We start from the raw sequence: 18,849 nt of genomic DNA, 5'->3' as shown, positions 1-18,849 counted from the left end.
AAAGCAAACAAAACCCCTCCCTACTCTTGTCCTGAGCTCCTTAGAGCTTTGTTCTGCCCAGAAGTTGTACCAATTTCCCAATTCACTGCCACCTTATGGCATTTCAGAGAGATAACACCTCAGTGGTTTCTCTCGGACACCTCAGGTATTCAGGCAACCTCCCTGGGCACTTGCACATCACAGAGACACAGCAGGTGTAAAACTGCCCCATGCATCCAGACTTGGAACAATATTGATGCTTGGGATGCTGGGTTACAATAGCTTGTGAAAACTCATCATTAAAACGTCAATTCTATTTATATTTGCAGATTCTAAAGGGAGGTCATTTCATCAGCCAAGGGGCCAAAAATAAATATGGACTTTGCAATGTTGTCAAAAGAGAATCTTTCAGGCTAAAAAAGCAACTAGCTCACTCATGACTCTCACAAATGGTTTTAATTGTCAGTCCATTTTTGAAATTGAGGATGAAAGCTTAATAGATGCCCTTATTGTGTGTTTAGGGTTTTTCTGAGAGTAGTCTTAGTTAAGGAAAGAATCTATGAACAGATTGGAGGTGCTTTATGCTTTTTCATCCCCTCAAAGACATCACATTTTTACTTTAAAACACGGTTGTGGTTTGCTGGTGGATGAGGAGATACTACAACTTGAATGGACAGGCTTTGGAGACTTGGTTGCTTAATTATGAAATGGAAATATGTGCAGGACTGCCAAATATGAAATACTGCAGCTGGGATTTTTGTAATATGCATTCCCCCTGTGGATGGGTAGGCTTGGTATTCAGGAAAGTGTCATTAGTAGCAACCAAGTTGTGGTTTTGATACAGATTACTTTGGTATTGAGGAGGAAACAGGGTGATTTTAGAGAAGGGCTATACCAGGTAAAGGAGAACAAGCACAAACTTATTTTCTTGAAGTTGCTTGTTCTCTGTAAGGAAATGAAGCTGATTTCCCATTTTTATTATCAAGTTGCAGACTCATTACAAAGCTTTAAGGGACATTTTTCAAATGGGCACCATCAGTATAAATTATGCATTGGTCTGATTTTTATTTACCACTATCATGAGTAACAGCAAATGCTGAAAAGCAAAGAGCTCACCCTCCCCCACCTGCTGTTTTTCAGACTGCCAACTTTTTCAAGAAACAAAGCTCGGCTGTCTCTCCTAAGTCAGTTCTCCTGTTTATGTAGTAATTTGAAAGAACTTTGTCAGAAAATAAGAAAATGTGATTTGTGTTAGCATTTTGATGCCCAAAGCCAGAAAAAATAATGACTGGAATGCCTGGTGGTACATTTCAGGTACAAGAGAGCTGGCCACAGCCTGGTGGCATATGTACTTTGTTGTTTTATGTAAGAATGTTCTTCAGAGAGCTAACCCAATCTGTAACCCTAATTTTTAACAACTGCTCTGCAAACAGTAGAGACAATATCATTTTCATTGTTGGCAGCTCACTGGAGCTGTGTCTAAGTAACATTTGACACAGTGGTGCTTCAGAGGGGGTTGGAACAATGAGTAGGGTAGGGTGGCTTGGGGTGGCCACAGTACCACTCCTGTGCTGTGACTTCAGTGTCTCTTAGCCCTGGCTAGGGCACAGCACTCTCACCTGTCAGGCTCCCAGCTGTACAGAGGTAGATCCTGAAGAATCAAACCTTAAACACTCCCATGGCCTTTGTAAAACCACTCATCATTTATCAGGCAAGAAAAAAGGCTTCCAGCAAGCCAACCACCCCAGGGCGAGCAAAACGCTGAACGGGACCATTTTGAGAGCCTGGGTTTGTTTTTGGCTTTGGAAAACACCTCTTGTAAAGGATAAATTTCAGTTGCCTTTGGCCAGGTCTTTGTTTGGTCACACAGCAATGGTGTTCAGAGCAGGGCTGCAAAAAAATAAATCTGGCAATATTTTGCTGCCTTAAAAGAAAACAGCAGTCTTAGTCTCTAACACTGGCAAAATATGTTCCTGCTAGTCCAAGTTATTTTGTTTGTGGTATAAACTATTCTGGCAGGAGCAGTTCTTGTTTTTTTTAATGGCATAAGCAAGCGGTGCTCCGTTTTTGCTGATGCCTGCCGAGTAATTTCACTGAGTTCACAGCAGGCAGCAGGGCTCCAGTGCTGCCTGTGCCAGGGCTGGGAGCTGCTGCCCCCAGGGATGCTCTAGAGCCCTGAAGAAGGACAAGTTCTTCCAGAACAGTGCCTGAAACTCTGGCCAGGGCCAAGCTCAATCTGTGGTGGCAGTGGCACCTAACGATGAGGGTGTTTAGTGCCTCAATACAAGCTGTGTTTCCTGTGAGGAAGCCTTGCTGTTAACAGCTGAACCAGGAGGACTTTCTATGAGCCTTCATCTTCTTTCCCCTGCTTGGCCCACTTTGTGCAGAACGGGCTCCATGAACCACATCCATGACTGTTCAACCCCCGTCTCCTGCTGGGAAGCTGCAGAGGGACTCTTCACAAGAGCTTGTTGCGACCGGGCAAAGGGAATGGCTTCAAACTGGAACAGGGTAGGGTTACGTTAGATACTTGGAAGAAATTCTTCACATGAGACACTGGAACAGGCTACACGGAGGAGTTGTGAATGGCCCATCCCTGGAAATGTTCAAGGCCAGCCTGGATGGGCTTGGAGCAACCTGGTCTAGAGCAAGGTGTCCCTGCCCGTGGCAGTGGGGTGGGAACTGAAGGGTCCTGAAGAGCCGTTCCAACCCAAACCGTTCTGTGATTCTATGGCAGCACTGCGCGCATCAGCGCCATTTCCTTCACGGTTCACTGAAGCAGACCCTCTGTGCCTGCCGGGTTTTGGCCACAAACCCCACACTTTGGAGTTTCCTCTCGCGCTGCCCCAAACACGCTCCCGTCGGGACGGGCCGCGGGGGCGCGCCTGAGGGGCGGTGCCCCGCCGCACTGCGCATGCGCGCTGCCCTCCCCCGGCCCCCACAGAGGTGAGCGACCGTGCCCCGTCGGGAGCGGGCGCGCCCGTGGCCCCGCGCCTCGCGATTGGCTCCCTGCAGGCAGCCTCATCGCCGCCAGCCAATCGCAGCCCGCGGCAGCTCTCCGCCTCGGGCTGCGGCTTGAAGACGTCCCAGGGCTGGGTGACGGAGGCAGCGCGCCTCCTGATTGGCTCTCCCTCCTCGCCTCCACTCGGGTTGGCCCGGCGATGGCCGGAAGAGAGCCCTCCTTTCCATTGGCCGTCCGCCCGCGCTGCTAGGGCGGCGGCGGCGTGCTCCGATTGGGTCTCCGCTTTACTTCGGGGAGAATCGGTCGCGCCCGCGGTGCTTCCGTGATTGGTTCCGGCCAGTTACAGGCATTCTTGTAACAGCCTCGGGATTGGCCCCGAAAAGGCTCGGGCGTTTCCGTAAAGGCCTCGGGCCGGGGGCTCGCGGGCGCGCCGGGCTCTTCGGCCGGGTATTCACAGACGGCGTTTACGGCTGCTCCGCAGCGTGGGGCGGCGGCGGGTACGGGCGGCTGCGCGGCTTTGGCGCACGCACAGAGCGCAGCGGCGGGAGCCCGGCACGCAGCGGAGGGAGCAGCGGGGACAAAGGGACTGATCGGCAGGAACAGGGAGGGGGGCCCGGCGGGAGACTTCAGCCGGGCGGACGAGTCCTATGTGCCTTGGGCGCCTGGGGAAGCAGCAGCAAAAGCGGCGACCGCCGCCAGCACTCTGAAGCCGGGCTGAGGAGGAGCAGGGAAACTGCCGCCGTCATGGCCCGTGCAGTCGCCGCCGGCCGCCGCCCGCAGTGCAGCTTGCCCTGCCTGAGCCGCCGCCAGCTGCCCGTGCGGGCGGAATGAGCGGCCGCACCGCCGGAGCCGCCGCCGCCTCAGCGCCGCACTGAGCAGCAGCGTCAGCGAGCAGCGAGGCCGCCCGGCCGCCTCACCCCCCTCCGCGCGCCGCGGATCCCGCCGCCACCACCGGATCCTATTGCGACTCGTTGCCGCATCGCCTCCGCTCGGCGGTGCCCTGAATCCCTCCGCCAGGGAAAAAAATAGTCCCGTTGCCTGCCGCCTCCCTCAGAGGCGAGGGGGAAGGAGAGGAACGGGGAGGGGGGAAGGAAGAGAAGAAAGAAAAAGAAGAAAAGGGAAAAAAAAGAGATAAAGCAAATAAAAGGAGAGAAACGCGGCGGCGGCGGGATCGGAGGAGCCGGGCCGCGAGCCTCCGCCCCATGTGACTGGCGCCCGGGGTGGGGGCAGCGAGGCCCAGCGAACCCCCCTCGCTCGGGAGCGGCGCCGGGGGGAGGCGGCTCTCGGACCCACCGGCGCGGCCGGGAAGGATGATCGTGTGAGGAGCGGGCGGCGTGAGGAGGAGCAGCAGGAAGCAGGAGGAGAAGCAGCCGCCGGGCGACAGAGACCGAGAGGGGAGGGGGCTTCCCCGGGGGGGGAAGGGGGGGTCCCGGCGTTTCATGTGGCGCGTCCCACCCGTCTCCTGCAGCTGAGCGAGCGAGGGAGCGGCAGGCGGGCCCGCCGGGGCGAGGCGGAGGGCGAAGGCAGGAAGAGGAGAGAGGTGATCGCCGTTGGGACAGAGCGGGAGAGAGACCATGTCCGGGCGGCCCAGGACCACCTCCTTCGCGGAGAGCTGCAAGCCGGTGCAGCAGCCCTCGGCCTTCGGCAGCATGAAAGTCAGCCGTGAGTATCCTGCTCCCCTCGGGTGGGGGGGTGAGGGCCGGGGAGGCTGCCCCCGCCCTTCGCCCGGGCGGGGAGCGGCGAAGGGAGCCTGGCCCCAGCCCCGGCCTCGGCAGCTCCTTTCTCTCCCCTTCCCCCCCCATTAACCTTGAATAGGCGCACGCCGCCGCTCCGTTCGGGGCCTGCTGGACGGAAAATCCCGGTGGGTTTGTCCTCGTCCTTAGCTCCCGGTCGCTGCCAGCGGCCTCTGGCTCATTAAAAAGCCATTTTTCCCCCTTTGTGAAACGGTTTGGGAGCTCCGTAGTCTGTATTTCCTTTTCGTTTCCCCCTCCTCCCACCGAAAGGAGGAAGCGAATTGCGGGCACACAGGTATGACCGTGACATTCACGTTCATTATGTGTTTTTTTGAGGGTTTTTTTTAAAGCACTCCTGGCTGTTAAGGGGAGAGAGCATGGAAGGTTTTTCCATGCACCCGTAGATCGGGTGTGAGCACCTTTTAGTCCAGCCCATTAAAAAAAAAAAAGGAGGGGGAGGGGAGCTTACAAAAGGTGTCTCTAATATCCTCCAGGCTCTGGTAAAATGCTCAGAAGAAGGCATAAGAAAATGCTTATTTTGAAATAACTACTCCGTGGGCTCACATGTCAAGCTTGGCATTCTTTTCCCAATTTTCGGATCAGAGGAATATTTTTTTAAGAATGAGGCCTGTGCTTTATTCTGCACAGACATGTCAGAAATGCTTAATGTGTGCCCATTCTTCGTATTCTATCCGTTGGGGTTAGCTGGTTTATGTGAATTAAAAATATGAATTAAACCTGAACAAACGTACATTGCTGATACAAAAAGGCCCAGTTCTGAGTTGCTATAGATCAGCTATGTGCTTATCATATGGAATTTCTTCACTCCTGATTTATATATGTTCCCATTAAGACCTGAATTGTTCTTCCATATTCATATGAACAGTGTAGTTTCTAGAGATATTTTCTTTTTTCTTACGGAAATGCAGGATGACATTTTATGGGACCAGGACTGCTCGATATGCGTTCCCATTCGATTGATCTATTTGATATTCGTGTAAAGCCACACCTGACATGGCTCTGTGGGTGCATGCCTGTATCCATCGCAGGGGCTCGTATGTTTCATGCCAGAGCGCTGACAGAGTGGGAGCTTTTTGACAGATGAGAAATATTGGTAGGTTTTTTTGCACCGAAATGTCTTCCACTGTGGTTGAAGCCTTGAAGAGAGCATTTGGCTCAGGGGCTGTAGTCCACCTTATATCTGCATGGTCAGTGTGCCAGGAGCCCTCCAAAAACCTTGGGTGCAGTTAACCCGTATTAGCAGCACGACAGCATAGGTTTGATCAGGTCCAGCATTAGTATTTATTAGGGATTATTGACCTGTACGGAGGAGAACTGTGGGTGACTCCATTTTAATTTACTGGCTCACTTTATGTGCCTGTGGAATGGAAAGCAGGTCTTGTTGATCATTGTTTCTGCAGGTGGCTGTCCAAACCGAGCGAGACCTCAACCTGTCATACTCAGCAACTGAATCTGCCTTATTCAGGCTCTGCAGCTTGATTCTTGAAAGGTCATTGATGCTCCTTTCCCGTTTATTTGAGGTCAAAGACTAGACAGATGCTTGCCTGTGAGGGGGGTGCTAACTGATGCAGACTAACAAGTTTGCAAATATGATTCAATCCCAAGTGTACAACACTGAGGGAGAAACAAAGGCCGTAACAGAAAGCGCATGCACTTGTGATAACCCCCCCAGTCGCTCTAGTCATGTGCTCCTGGTCCTTCTGCTGTCTGGAAAAAATGTCAGAACAAAGCAAGAGAACCACGTTCAAGGATTCTGTGGGAAGTGTAGTTTCTATTTGCAGTTAATCCAGCCATGTAAGACAGCCTGGGAAGTTAACTTTTTTTCTTTGCTTTTTAAGTGAGAAAAATTCCAGGGTGTCAAAAAAGGTTTTATTTTTCTGGTTAGCCGAGTCCTGGTAACATCTTATCACCTGATGTAGCAAGCTGTGTATTGCCAGTGTGGAGTGCTTGTGTGGTGAACAGAGTTAGGTCGGCTCTTTCATTTTGATATATATTTATAGGCTGATACTTAGTTACCTTCTGAGCCAGTTTGAGTTAAAGCCGGGACAAAAGAGTCCTTGTGGGGAAGGTGAAAATTGATGGATTGGTATCTTCTGAGTGTGTCGGACATCTTCATTGCTTCTGTCTTGGTGTGGGTCTTTTGGAAGCAAAACTGACTTGTTCGATGTCAGCCTTTTTGCTGTCATTTGTAAGGAGGGGTGAAATCAGATGATGAAGTCACTCTTGCTCTGATGTCTGGTGCAGCTATTGCTTCTCCTGGCTGAGCGCTGCAACTGTTACCTAGGAAGGCTAGATCTAAGGGATGAGAAAAGGATTCATAAAATACTGGAGGAGGGTTCATTGTTCCTTGTGTTTCCTGGGAGGAGCAGAACTAGAACCCTGCTGTCATTGCATTTCTTCCCAAGGTATATGGGCAGGAAAGAGTGAGCAAGGATTTTTCACCTCTTTGCTGTGCAATTTGTTAGATGGAATATGTTCTCAGAAGTTGGTAACTGGATGAAGCCTTGAATGGAAGGATGGGGGGTTACCAACAGCTGCTTCTCCTTTGGCTGTTGGGAAAAATGACTTCTCATGCATGCTGCTCTCATTGCTCTGTCAGGGATGTTACAAGGGTTTTAACATCTCTGCAACAGTAGGAACCCCGTGGCCTTCATGTATCTCTTTCAAGCTGTACCTCTGTCTACTGAAATCTGACTATTTTTATTTCTCTATTTATATTTTTGTGGTCGTGAAATCACTCAACCATATGGATTTCTACCTTGAAATAGTTCTCAAATAGGGTATTCTTTGTGTGGGTTTGTATTGCTGGGTTTGCAGGCTTTCCCTGAACAAAAAAGCCCATGTGTACTCCTTGTGTTAAGCCTGTCCCTCAAAAGGAGGGAGCTAAGCTTCCAGTTTTCCACTTGCTGATACCATCAACCTGCTCATTATAGTAGGAGAAGAGATAGGAGCTTGAAGTTTTCTTTTGTTCTTCACCTAGTTGCTCTTACACTGCTTACGGATGTATATTGTTTCTCAAATGGGACAAAAATAATCCTGAAATACAAAGGGTAGTCATGCAACACATGACTAAAAATATCAGTATAAAAATAGAAGTCTCAAAGTTTGCAATTTGAGAATTTTCATCTAATGACTGTAGAATTGATTTTTTTTTTTTTTTCCTTCTCTGAGCTTCTGGGAAATAGAAGTGTTTCAAGTAACACCAAGTCCTTGCAGACAGCAGTACTTATTGTAACTGTAGCCAATTGTCTTGATGGTCTGCAGTAAATAATGGCTTGGCTAACACTTGCCATGAAGAGTTTTTGCTCCATGTGTGAGTGTCATGGGTCTGTAATTGGTTAGGCAGGATTTGTCAACTTGGAGGGTGAGGAAGGCAGTTTTATTTGCTTTAGCTAATTCTGATGTTGACCACATACTCTTGGTTGCAAAATCTAAAGGACAGTCTTGTAATAATTCATTTTGGACTCTGCGGAAGAATGTTTCAGTGGTGCCAAACTTGGGATTTGTTGAAGTTTTTCTTTTCTTCTTAGATTCACTGGTTTTTTTCTGTATTATAAAATCTCCTGAAAGCACAATAGCTTGGTAAGCCTATATTGCTGTGTATTGTTTGGACAGAGTGTGATGGCTCTTTAGAAATGGTTCATGGAGGAATAAAGTCTGTGAGTTTGTTGCTCTTTAGTGGTTATTCCACCAGCCACTACATAAAAGCAACTGCTTTTTAGGCAGCAGTGGTGTCTAGGTGGCAGTTCAGTTGAATGCTGTGTGGTGTCCAGGTAGGTGTGTGGGAAGAGCCTTGGATAAAGGGCACCCTGGGCGCCTTCAGCGAGCAGGAATGAGTGGGGCTGTTGAAACTGGCAAAGGCATTGAGATAAAACCACCTGGTGTTTCTCAACCCAGCTAGGGTAGGGCCCTCTCTATTGCTTTGATAGCAGTTTCTGCCTAATTGGTTTCTGAAACTGAAAGCTGCCCATCCTGCTTTCCTTGCTGGAGAGAGGAAAATCACTCCCTTCCAGAAGCCTGCTGAGTGTTATGTGTCTGCCTGTCGCTCATCCTAGCCCTGTCCAGCTTTCTGACTGCTGCTGCCTGAGCAGCTTTCCTCATTCCTAGATTGGAAAGAAATGCACTGAGGGGGTCAGCTAATGAACATGTGTGCCTGAGTGGAAAGTGTTTCATGTTACAGTGCCCCAAAGTTGTGCCTTGCAGTCTGAAAAGGAATAGAACTGTCTGCTGTACATAATTCTGATGCTGACAGACTCTTTCCTCTTTATTCATACCATTAGCTAGTTGAGCATTCCATTTTTATTCTGCATGTTTCCTCTTCCCTACACTGCTTCTTGGAGGTGATCCCCTCTTGTATTACCCCTTGATTCATTCACCTTGTGTGTTTCCTAGCAATGTTGGAACTGTCTTGTTCACCTGTTGCCACAGCTGTGGTTTATGGAGTGTGTTCCCTGCTGTATGCATCCTGCCTCTGGAGGTTGTTGTGTCACCTCATCTGTCAGCCTGACAGGGCCTTGTAGGTATCACCAGCAGCACCAGGGAGATGAAAAAAGCTGAAGATCACCCCACAGCCTGAAGAGTTTCTCTGTATTGCCCCAAAAGAGTTCTTTCATTTTCTTGTATTCTGTCTTTAAGAACTTGTTTAGATAAAATATAAAGGAATTTTCCAGTACTGGTGTTCAGTTTACTCATCAGAGATCCTCACAGTGATATCAATCTGTGGGATATTGGCTGTTGCTGTTCTCTCTGCCCATGCTCTGTCTTAAACTGGATGGGTGGGGGAAGAAGATTCTGAAAGTGTACAGGGTATCTGTGTGCAAAAAGCCTGCAGTTCAAGCTCAATGCTGCAATCACTTGTAGCATTTTCTGAAATGAATTCATGCTAAACCCCTTGGTTATTTGAACACAGTGGCTAAACTGTGCCAGGTGCTTGTAGAACACTTGAAGCCTCTTGGTTCAAGCTATTGGAGTATTTTTGTTTGAAATGACTGAGTCCCATTTTAAATTGAAAAGTCTGTTACCTCTGAAAAGTCTGTTACCTCTGTTATCTACATTTCTGTAGATAACTCAAAACTTGAATATTTTTCTGAAGTTCTCTCTCTTTAGATTTTGTTAAAAAAAATTTAAAATCAACTTTACTCTGAGGACTTTTAGTCACCCATAGCTAGTGTGGGAAGTGCTAAAGTGGCTGTCTCCTGCAGCAACGATATGGCTGGTGGAGTTACTTGGCTGCTTTCTGAATTTAATGAGCATCAGCCTGGAGCAGCCTTGAAAGACAAACAAACTTTTAAAGTCAAGCAACTAGGAAATGGAAAATATTGAGAGTTTGATTGCTTCACAGAATATCCAAGTCCACTCAAAATTCAAAGATTTGTCTCTTCAGAACTTGTTTTAGAAAGCTGCACACATAGGTACTGTTTTATTTATGTATATTGAAAATAAATGCCAATTACAACATTTACAATGTGATGAATAAAGGCTCAAAACCCACAGTGTACAGTTTAGACCTCCTTTCTTCAGATGCAGCACCAGAAACCCTCTTGTCACTTCCCATCTCACAGAGATTGTTTCCCAAGTGCTGCATGCTGCTGTTGGGGGAGGTGGAAGTTTGGAGGCATAATGGTCTGTGCCAGTTTATATTTTTTGAATTTATTTAAAATGTAACTGCTTGAGTGCACTGTAGCAGTCTGATCTTGAGGTGAGAAAGGTGTGAGATGTGGTAGCAAGATGCAGATTTGTGAGAAGTGGCTACAACATCATAGTTGTGCTCAGACAATTGTTCTGGTCAGTGCTGCTGGATCTCATTAAACAGAAGCCTGGAATGAATCTCTACCTGAAGCTTTTATAAACTTTTGGATAGCAATGGTTTGCTTTCACCACCTCTTCAGAATCCTTCCAGCCCCCATAGGTGATAGCTTACAATGCCACAGAGACAGGGTCATTATTTAGATGTTTTCCATGAAAACAGTGCTTGTTGGACTCAATCCTGTATCCTATAGGTGTTGCTGTTCTGTCAGGCAGTAGGGGAGGCGAGCTGATGGTATTTCAGTAGAAATCCATGTTGGAGACCTTTCTGAAAGCAGTCCTGTACCACTCTCTGAGAGCTGTCAGAAATGGGGATACCCAGAAGTCATACTGCTGTGCCTCTAGAAGAAGTGGACAGTGATTTTTCTTGTATGTTCAGTGCTATCACAGAATCTTTTCATTAGGTGCTCTTGCCACAGATGACTTGTCTGTTGTTCAGAAAAGGAAATAAAGCAAAGCAGTTCACTCTGTACTTTTATCTCTTGCAGACGGGAAGTAGATCTAAGCATTTAAGGCAATTTGTGTTCTCACCTAGTCTGTCTTATAATGGAAGAAAGGAAAGTGGTAAGATAGCTTGTCAATGTCAAGAACTCAGGGCTTTTTTTTTTTTTTTTTTTTTTTTTTTTTTAACAAAAGCCGTACAGCAGCAGCTCCTTCTGAAGGGTTGGCTCCAGTCCTTGCCAGGAGCTTTGCTGTGTCTGTAGCAGGGGCTGTGTGTTTTCTGGCTTGGTTACATCAGTGAGGGAGGGGCTGTGTATCAGTGCCAGTGCTTCCTGCACAGGTGAAAGGGGGCTGCCCGTTATTTTCTACGTTGCTTAATTTCTAGATGATTTCCAGGGTTTCTGTGTGAGTGATACAGGGTCACGTTTCCTGAAGGATCAATGATGCAGGGCTGCAGTGGGCCTTGGTGCCTCCCATAGGAAATTCACTTCAGCTTGTGAATTTCTCTCAGAAGTGAGAACACACAGCTAAGAAAAATACACCTTTTTAGCTTTTTAATATGTCTGAGTAGGGCTGAGTTTCTCTTTCTTTGAAGAGTGTAATGACCAATGTAGCATTGGTGAAAGTATATTTGTGTCTGAAAATGTCTCTTAGACTTGCTATGTCACAAAAATATGTAGTAATATAGTTACATTGCTTGATGTGTCTTTTCAGGCATTTGCACCGAGATGGAGAAACATTTTAGTATCCCAAGGGCCTGACAGTAGATGATCATCCTAAGAGACCTGCTGATCAAAAGGGAAAGGGAGGATATTGCTTGTTGTTGCCCCTGGATAAGCAATGCTGTAGAGGGTATATAGAACTTAGAAATTCTGGCCCTGCACTGTGCTGTTGTATGTACATGAGGGTAAATGATTGAGTGCAGCTGCAAAAAATGCCAGTCTTTTGGGTCAGAGCACTTAGAAGGAGAAAAGTTGGGTGTTGGCTCTGAAGTTGTAACCAGAAGGGAAGCAGCAGCTGAATTTTTCCAACCAAGGCAGACTTCTTACAGCCATATCATCTCTTTTGACTTTTTTAGTAGGAATATAATTCTTGTCAGATACAAGCCCTGTAGCTCATAGTAATGTCTTTTGCCAGGAATGCATGCAATTGTTTAATTTTCAGACAGGCCAAGAATATGTTTTGCAGAAAGATAAACTGTGACTGTTGCTGCAGAGAAGAATTTGGTTTTACTTGCTGTGTAGAAGGAGGAAAACTATTTAGTCACAGTTGATAGTGTCAATCTGGTTTTTTGATTCACACCCTCCTGTAAACATTTACATGGAGCATACAATGCTATTTGTACCCCATCTCATCTGCTTAGTTGTTTTAAGTGTCTGTTTAAGAAAAGCAGCACAATGAATTGACCTGTGTGAGCAGGTTTCCTAGAGGGAGGAAGGGGGTCACAAATTCATCAGCCTAAATAAACTGAATATTTGGATGTTGACCAAGTAAATGTGAATAATTTGGCACGGATCTGTATCCCCATGAATGAAGCCCATAACCATAAATGTATTTCCTCAATTTATGGGGTTCAGTATCAGCATCAGAAAAAATATTTTGTGCCTCACTTAGAGAACAAAGCTTTCTGGCAGGGCAACCTCTGTGCAGGTGAGTAGATGGAATGTTTTGTTTTCTTTATATACACAATTGCTCAGTTGAAACCTAAAGAAGTGGAAAATGCTGTTGTCCTTGAGAAGAATGAATCTGTTGGCCATTTCACTTCTAATCTTGCCATCTTACTCATGATTGTGTGTGCTGCCTTGGGGGCCACTGGTATGTATAGTCATGCACCACAGCAGTTGCAAGTTAATTGTTTTTTTGCTGTGTTCCTCAGAGAATAGAACCTTCCTAATCAAATTCCAGTTCTAGAGACTTTGGAATAGATTTACCAATATGTTTTAGTAACCACAATGGATTGCAGAGCTGATCTGAGTCTTGGGGAAATGTTTTAGAGGCCCATGGAAAGCGAGGTGATACTTTTTCTAGTGAAACATCTATTAAATGTACTGGAGACAAAAGCATGAGGTTTGTGTGGTGTGGGAGAACTTTACTATTCTGGAAATTGTGGGCCCAAACTTCAGATGATACTGGTCAGTGAGAGGGCAGGGAAAGCTTTAATTGCAGCTCCCACAATAAGGTACTGTCAATTTTAGATTGAGCTCGACTTCAAACTTGCTCTTCCTTGCTCAGTGCAGTGGGCATGGGTTGGTTTGGGGTTGTGTGTAAGTTCTTACTCAGGTGTTATGGGGATGGCAGTTGAGTTTGATGGACTCTTGAAGCTCAGCAGCAGGAATGTCTGAATTCATTCAAGCAATCAGAGCATGTTTCAGAAATGTATTGGGCTTAATGGAGGATCCCAGGGGCATCAATGCTGCCAAATCTGCAAGTCTCTTCTGTTTTGGGATAGATTCAACTTCAGTAGACTGAAGTTCCCTTCAGCTGCAGTAGCTGGCTTTCAGTGGCCATGAAAGCTGACAAGGTTCAGGCATGACAAGTGACATGGGATCTCTGGCAGCAGAAGAACGGCAGCTGTTTTCCCAGGTGGCACATTTGAAATGCCTGGGGGGTTTTGGAGACAGGTAGAGAGGTTCATGAGGCAACGAGCAGCATTCTCTATTTGGTGTCAGTGCCTTGGCTTTAAGCAATAGTTTGTGGATTTATTTTTTTTTTCTCTAATAACCCAGACTGTTTTTTCAGTGGTAATGTTTGAGCAGTTAATGATTGACTGTAAATATTTATTACAGTCGGCCAACCCTAAAAGGAAGTAGTGCAGAAATGTTTATGCTGTGTCTATAACTTTTAATAATTATGATACTTCAGAAACATTTACTGAAACAATGACACTGTCTGCATTTCAAAATATCTGGTGAAAGCTTAATTTTTATTCTTGCATTGTGGCATAACTGCAAAACATAAGTATTTTCTAGTGTTATTTTAAAACATATAGTATCTACATATGCTTTTTAGGTTTAATTTATGCAGACATTGTAAGGTGGGGTTTTTTGTTTTGTCCTTTTTTCTTTTAAGTGAAGAGCAAGTGGATTTATGAAGGAGTTCCTGGGAGACTATTTCAAAATCAATAGATTCTAACTGAGAAAATTCATGTTAAGTTGTCCTCTAGCAGCTCCTTTTGCTCTAGTACTTTTTACATGCATTTGATTATAGAGAGACGCACACATTTACATGGTCAGAAATATGACATGAAGGGGAGGAGATGATCTAGAGTTCTGAGATCTGGAATTTAAACCTAGGCCATGTGTGAAGGCTTCTGCTTTAAATCAGACTGCTCTACATGTATGATTGCAAAAGTTTATCTTTACATGCAAAGGTACTCATGGTATTCTTGTCTGAGTATCTGGGAAGACTGCTAAGGTGTATGTTTTAACTTGCTTGCTCTGGTTACTCACATTTCATGTACAATCATTGTGCTGTGGTGCTTTCACCTCTCCCAGTGTTCTTGTGCACTGCTGTGCTTCCAGTGGAGTTCTGAGTTGTGGTGCCCTGGGCCTTGCTGCAGAAGTGAGCAGCCCTCAGCCAGTGCTTTCCAGGTACACCTTACACCCTTCAGACTTAAGATATGCTAGTGAGGGGGAAATGCCAAGGCTGCTAGGGGTGGCATCTGTGTCTGGTCTGCAAAATATTTTTCTGGGAAATATGAGGAAGAAGTGTATGGAAAGTGTATCAGTAGCCAGTTAAACTGTAGAACTGATGCAGGGTGTCTATGAAGTAAGTAGAACAAAAAGTTGATGGGAAGGACTTTGAGCTGTAGCTTCCTCAAAGACTGCTGTACACAGGCTATTCCAGTTTTGCTTTGAGATACAGATGCAAGTTTTTATGACTGTATTTGAAAGCGCTGTGGTTTCTAAGAATAGTAGAGAATAAAGGCAAGGATTTCCAAAAGTTCAGGTCATGTCCAGGATTTTGTCAGGAAAAGTGGTTAGTAAAGGGATAGGGAATTTGTCTGTAGATGAAGAGGAGTAATTGGCTTTCATCTGGCACTGAAGAGAGCAGATGTTCCTGAACTCCTGGAGGTTTGTTCGTTGAAATCCATTGAATTTCTCTGGACATCTCTTGTGCTTTTTACCTTTGATTTCTTGTTTTGTCTGTGTTAATGTGAAACCATCTCATACTTAGGAAACCTTCAGTGAGTTAAATAATGGTAAATTGACCATTTTTGTTTTCTACAACTTCTTCAACCCTAACTTGGAGTTATTCTGTGCGTGGAAACTGCTTTTCCATATACATTACTAGTTTTTGTGCTTAGGTGGAAAGTAAGTCATTAAACATTAAATATGCAACTACCTAAAAATACCTTTCCCCCATTCTAAAATGAAGATATAAAGAACTAGTGCAATAATTCTAACATTCTACCAGATGTGTAAATTATATCTGGAATGTTCTCCCTTATGAAATGTACCTCTTTGGTTGTCTGGGGTTAGACTATGTAGAGTGTAACTCTTCAAATGTGAAAAATTGAGTGAAACTGTAGTGACATTATTGGAAGCTGGGCGGTCTGACTTGAGAGCTGGTGTCCCTACTGAAGGTTCAAGAGTGAATTTCTTCTCTAGGACACAGAAGAGTAGGCTGGTGCAGTTATGAATCACTTTTGCTTCAACTTGGCACAGATTTAAGAAAAAAAATACTTCTTTGTGTTACTAGCATAAATAGCTGCAAACCTCCAGAAGTTGTTAAAAAATGCCCTTTTAAAAAATTTGGTGCTCCTCAGATTCTTACAAAGTGACCCATCCTATGGCTGTTCTTTGAAGAAAAGGATATGTAGACCACATAAATGAAACCTCTTAAAAGGAGATCAGCTGTGCTGGTAAATGGAGTCAGCTATGTGGCATGAAAGTGCTTGTTTAAAAACACATCATCACCTAAAACCTTCAGATGTCTACTTTTACAGAATACTGTGAATTTTTTTCCTCCAGTAATTTTGTCACTGCATCATTTTAATTTCTTTGGCTTTATACAGCTGAGAGCTCTTAGCTCCCTTCAACTGATGTTGGATATGGGTAACAACATGCAGTGCTGGAGAACTATTGTTAGGTAAAATTACTGAATGTGCTTAAAATAGGTGGCATTATATAGATGTATAATTCAAGGCAAGTGTCTGTATTCATATCTCCTGTTAATAGCTTGGATGTTATTCTTTTGGGTGTTTCCTTATGTCAGCTGTCAAAGACAGGAAAGTGGATTAGGCAATGCCTTGATCTGACCCAATATGTCTGTTCTTACAAATGACCTATCTTTATATTGTGTATGCTCACTTTCACAGTGTTAACTACTTTATATGTCATGGCAGAAAATGATTTTTGTCTAAGAACAGGTCTGCAGCCATTATAAAATAAATGTTCTTTGAAGTCAAGATTCGTGTCAAATGAGAAGGATGTGCAGAATCAGACCTTCTGCACTTTTGTTTAGTGTAGTAATGTTTTGTGTGTGAGTGATCTAAGTAAAATTTCTAGACTTGTGGATTGCACTGTCAGAGGTGCTCCTAGGAGTAAGGAGCACGTGTTCAAAATGATCTTAACCAAGTGGTACCCTAAGTAGGACGAAATGTAGGAGGGGCTGATGTCATCTGTTCTTCAGTCAGGTTTGACTGTGCTGATGACAGGTTTGGGGGGACTGGGACAGTAGGAGATCTGCAGAGAAGAATCTGGAGTCAGGTATTTGCACAGTGGCCATGAGTCAACCAGTGCTGAGAACCAGCAAATCTTTTACTGGATGTATTGATGGCAATGTCGTGTAAAATACGTGGAGTTAGCCTTCCCACTTCTTGGCATGCCAATGAGCCAAAGTACAACATCTGGTTTTGGTATTGTGCTGGGAGAAGAGTAGTTGCAGGCGAAGTAAAATGGTCAGAAGTCTAAAAAAAGTGCTTTAGAGGAACTTTCAGTTTCCCCTAAAGAAACTGAAGTGCTTTAGTGCTGTTAGGGGAAAACTGAAAACCCTTTGGATGATAGTTTTTATTTCTAGAGGAGGTGGAAGGGAGATTTCTTTTGATAATGTTCTTTCAATATGTAAAAGATAGCTGGAAAAAAAGACAAAACTTCCCTACTGGAGATGAAACTATTTGTAGGCTTAAATTGTAGCAAACACTTTACTAAGCTAGTTAAGTCAACTCTTGAGAACAGGAGCACTGGAATAGATTAGGGAAGGCTGTCAGATTCCCTGTAGTGCCTGTTTGAAAGATGAAGATGCTTGCCAGGTAGTTTATATATAGAAGTTTGGAGAGGTTTTAATTAAGACAGCCTGTAGTCCCTTATGGTATTACTTTATGTCATTCCAGTTATTTCTGTGTGGTGTTGGGAAGAATTTCAGTTACAGCACACTGATCCTCTTGCTTCTCCCCTTGGGATGAGGTAGCCTTGTGTTACTGGCAGCTTGCTGGCAGGTAGTGGCTGTGGAGATAAGGATTTGTGAAACTGGTCACAGCTTTAACACTTAAAAGCAAGGTAGATTCTTGGAGAGGTCATCTAGTCCAGTCCCCCTGCCATGAGCAGGGGCATCTTCAGCCACATCAGATTGCTCAGAGTGCTGTCCAGTCTGACTTTAGAAGTTTCTGGAAATGGGGCACCCACCACCTTTCTGTTCCAGTGTTTCACCATCCTCGTTGTTAAAAAAAAATCTTTCTAATATCTAGACTCATAGAGCTTCCTTAGTGTTGGAGTTTAGGTAAATGTACTGTATTTGGAAAAGCAGCTGGGGAGTATTTTTAGTTAGAGGTTTAAATCTGCTCTGAATTTCATTTCTTGTACAAGCATTGTTGAAAGGAAAGCTTGCTCTTTGGTAGTCCTGTACTGCATTTGACAACCACAGCCTTTCTGTGGGACATTTCTAGATCTTGCTTCATGTGGGTCCTGAGAAAAGCAATGCTTTCCTTCAGTTTTTCATCCTGTGGTTCTTGCTTCAACACAAAAGAATTTAGCACAAGTCAAGAACTGCTCAGAGCTCCAGGCAGAGACCAGGACCACACTGCAGCAGCTGCACAGGTACCAAGCTTATGTTAGGGGGGTCTGTGTGCTCCAGACAACTTGGAGTGTATTGCTGGGTGTGTAATGCCAGTGCAAGAAGAATATCCATCCATTGGTACATAACCACTGGCTGCTCACAGCAGTTGCTTTAGCTTTCATGTAATAAAGGAACAAGTGTTTGAAGATGGCGTGTAGAAACCAGATGTTGCATGGAACACAAACGAAGACAGAAAACACATTCTTGGTCTTGTACATTTGTGGAGTGTAGATAGTTGTTACATTATTTTCATTTTATTAGTTGAAAATTCAAAGATTCAAAGAGGATCTTCAAGTGTTGCCTTTTGTCACTTTATTATCTAAATTTTTTAGGGATTTTAATTGACTTATATGTAGCTTTCTGGCAAGTAAGATGGATGTGTGAAACTGTTAAGTCTAGAATTGTCACACGAGAATCTATAAAGATACTTAAGAGCTGAAATGATCATTTATATTTTGGTAGATGGTTTCCCTTTTGATACAGAAGCTTTGACTAGAACTAAGGAAATGCTTTTTCTGTGCCTTGCAAAGCTATAGTCTTATTTTGTACACATGTGAAGTTACTGTGGAAGGTTGGAATCCTGAACTGTAAATACAACTGAATTGTAAAATTCTGTGGAGTCCTTGCTTCCACATTCCATATGATTTTGAATGTGAAAAAGTTGGTAGATGTCAAATTAATGGTTTTTTTCCCTTTTGTTCTGCTCAAAAAAAATAGAAGAAATGATGACTCACTAAAGTCCTCCTAAGGTACAGTAGTAGTCCTAAGTGCCTTTTATTTTTTCCATTTGAAATCTTTGGCTGATGGAAGGATTAGGAGGTTGGCTGTAAACGAGGCTCTCGCTGGAGACGG

General features: G+C 44.8%; 1 protein-coding gene across 2 annotated transcripts in view; it reads left to right on the top strand.

The window, feature by feature from the left end:
• The first annotated feature begins 3,493 nt into the window (after window positions 1-3,493).
• Window positions 3,494-18,849, top strand: part of GSK3B (glycogen synthase kinase 3 beta) — a 149,551-nt gene continuing 134,195 nt past the window's right edge. Inside the window, exon 1 of one of the 2 annotated variants that reach the window (XM_064722516.1) lies at window positions 3,494-4,603. In XM_064722516.1, coding sequence (XP_064578586.1) covers window positions 4,516-4,603 — 88 coding nt within the window. In that variant the 5' untranslated portion in view covers window positions 3,494-4,515. The remainder of the gene's footprint in view (window positions 4,604-18,849) is intronic. The other variant, XM_064722527.1, reaches the window with a different exon arrangement.

Source organism: Zonotrichia leucophrys, chromosome 1 (genome assembly GCF_028769735.1).
Source record: "Zonotrichia leucophrys gambelii isolate GWCS_2022_RI chromosome 1, RI_Zleu_2.0, whole genome shotgun sequence".
NCBI lineage: Eukaryota > Metazoa > Chordata > Aves > Passeriformes > Passerellidae > Zonotrichia > Zonotrichia leucophrys.
This window is presented reverse-complemented; position numbering and strand designations above follow the sequence as displayed.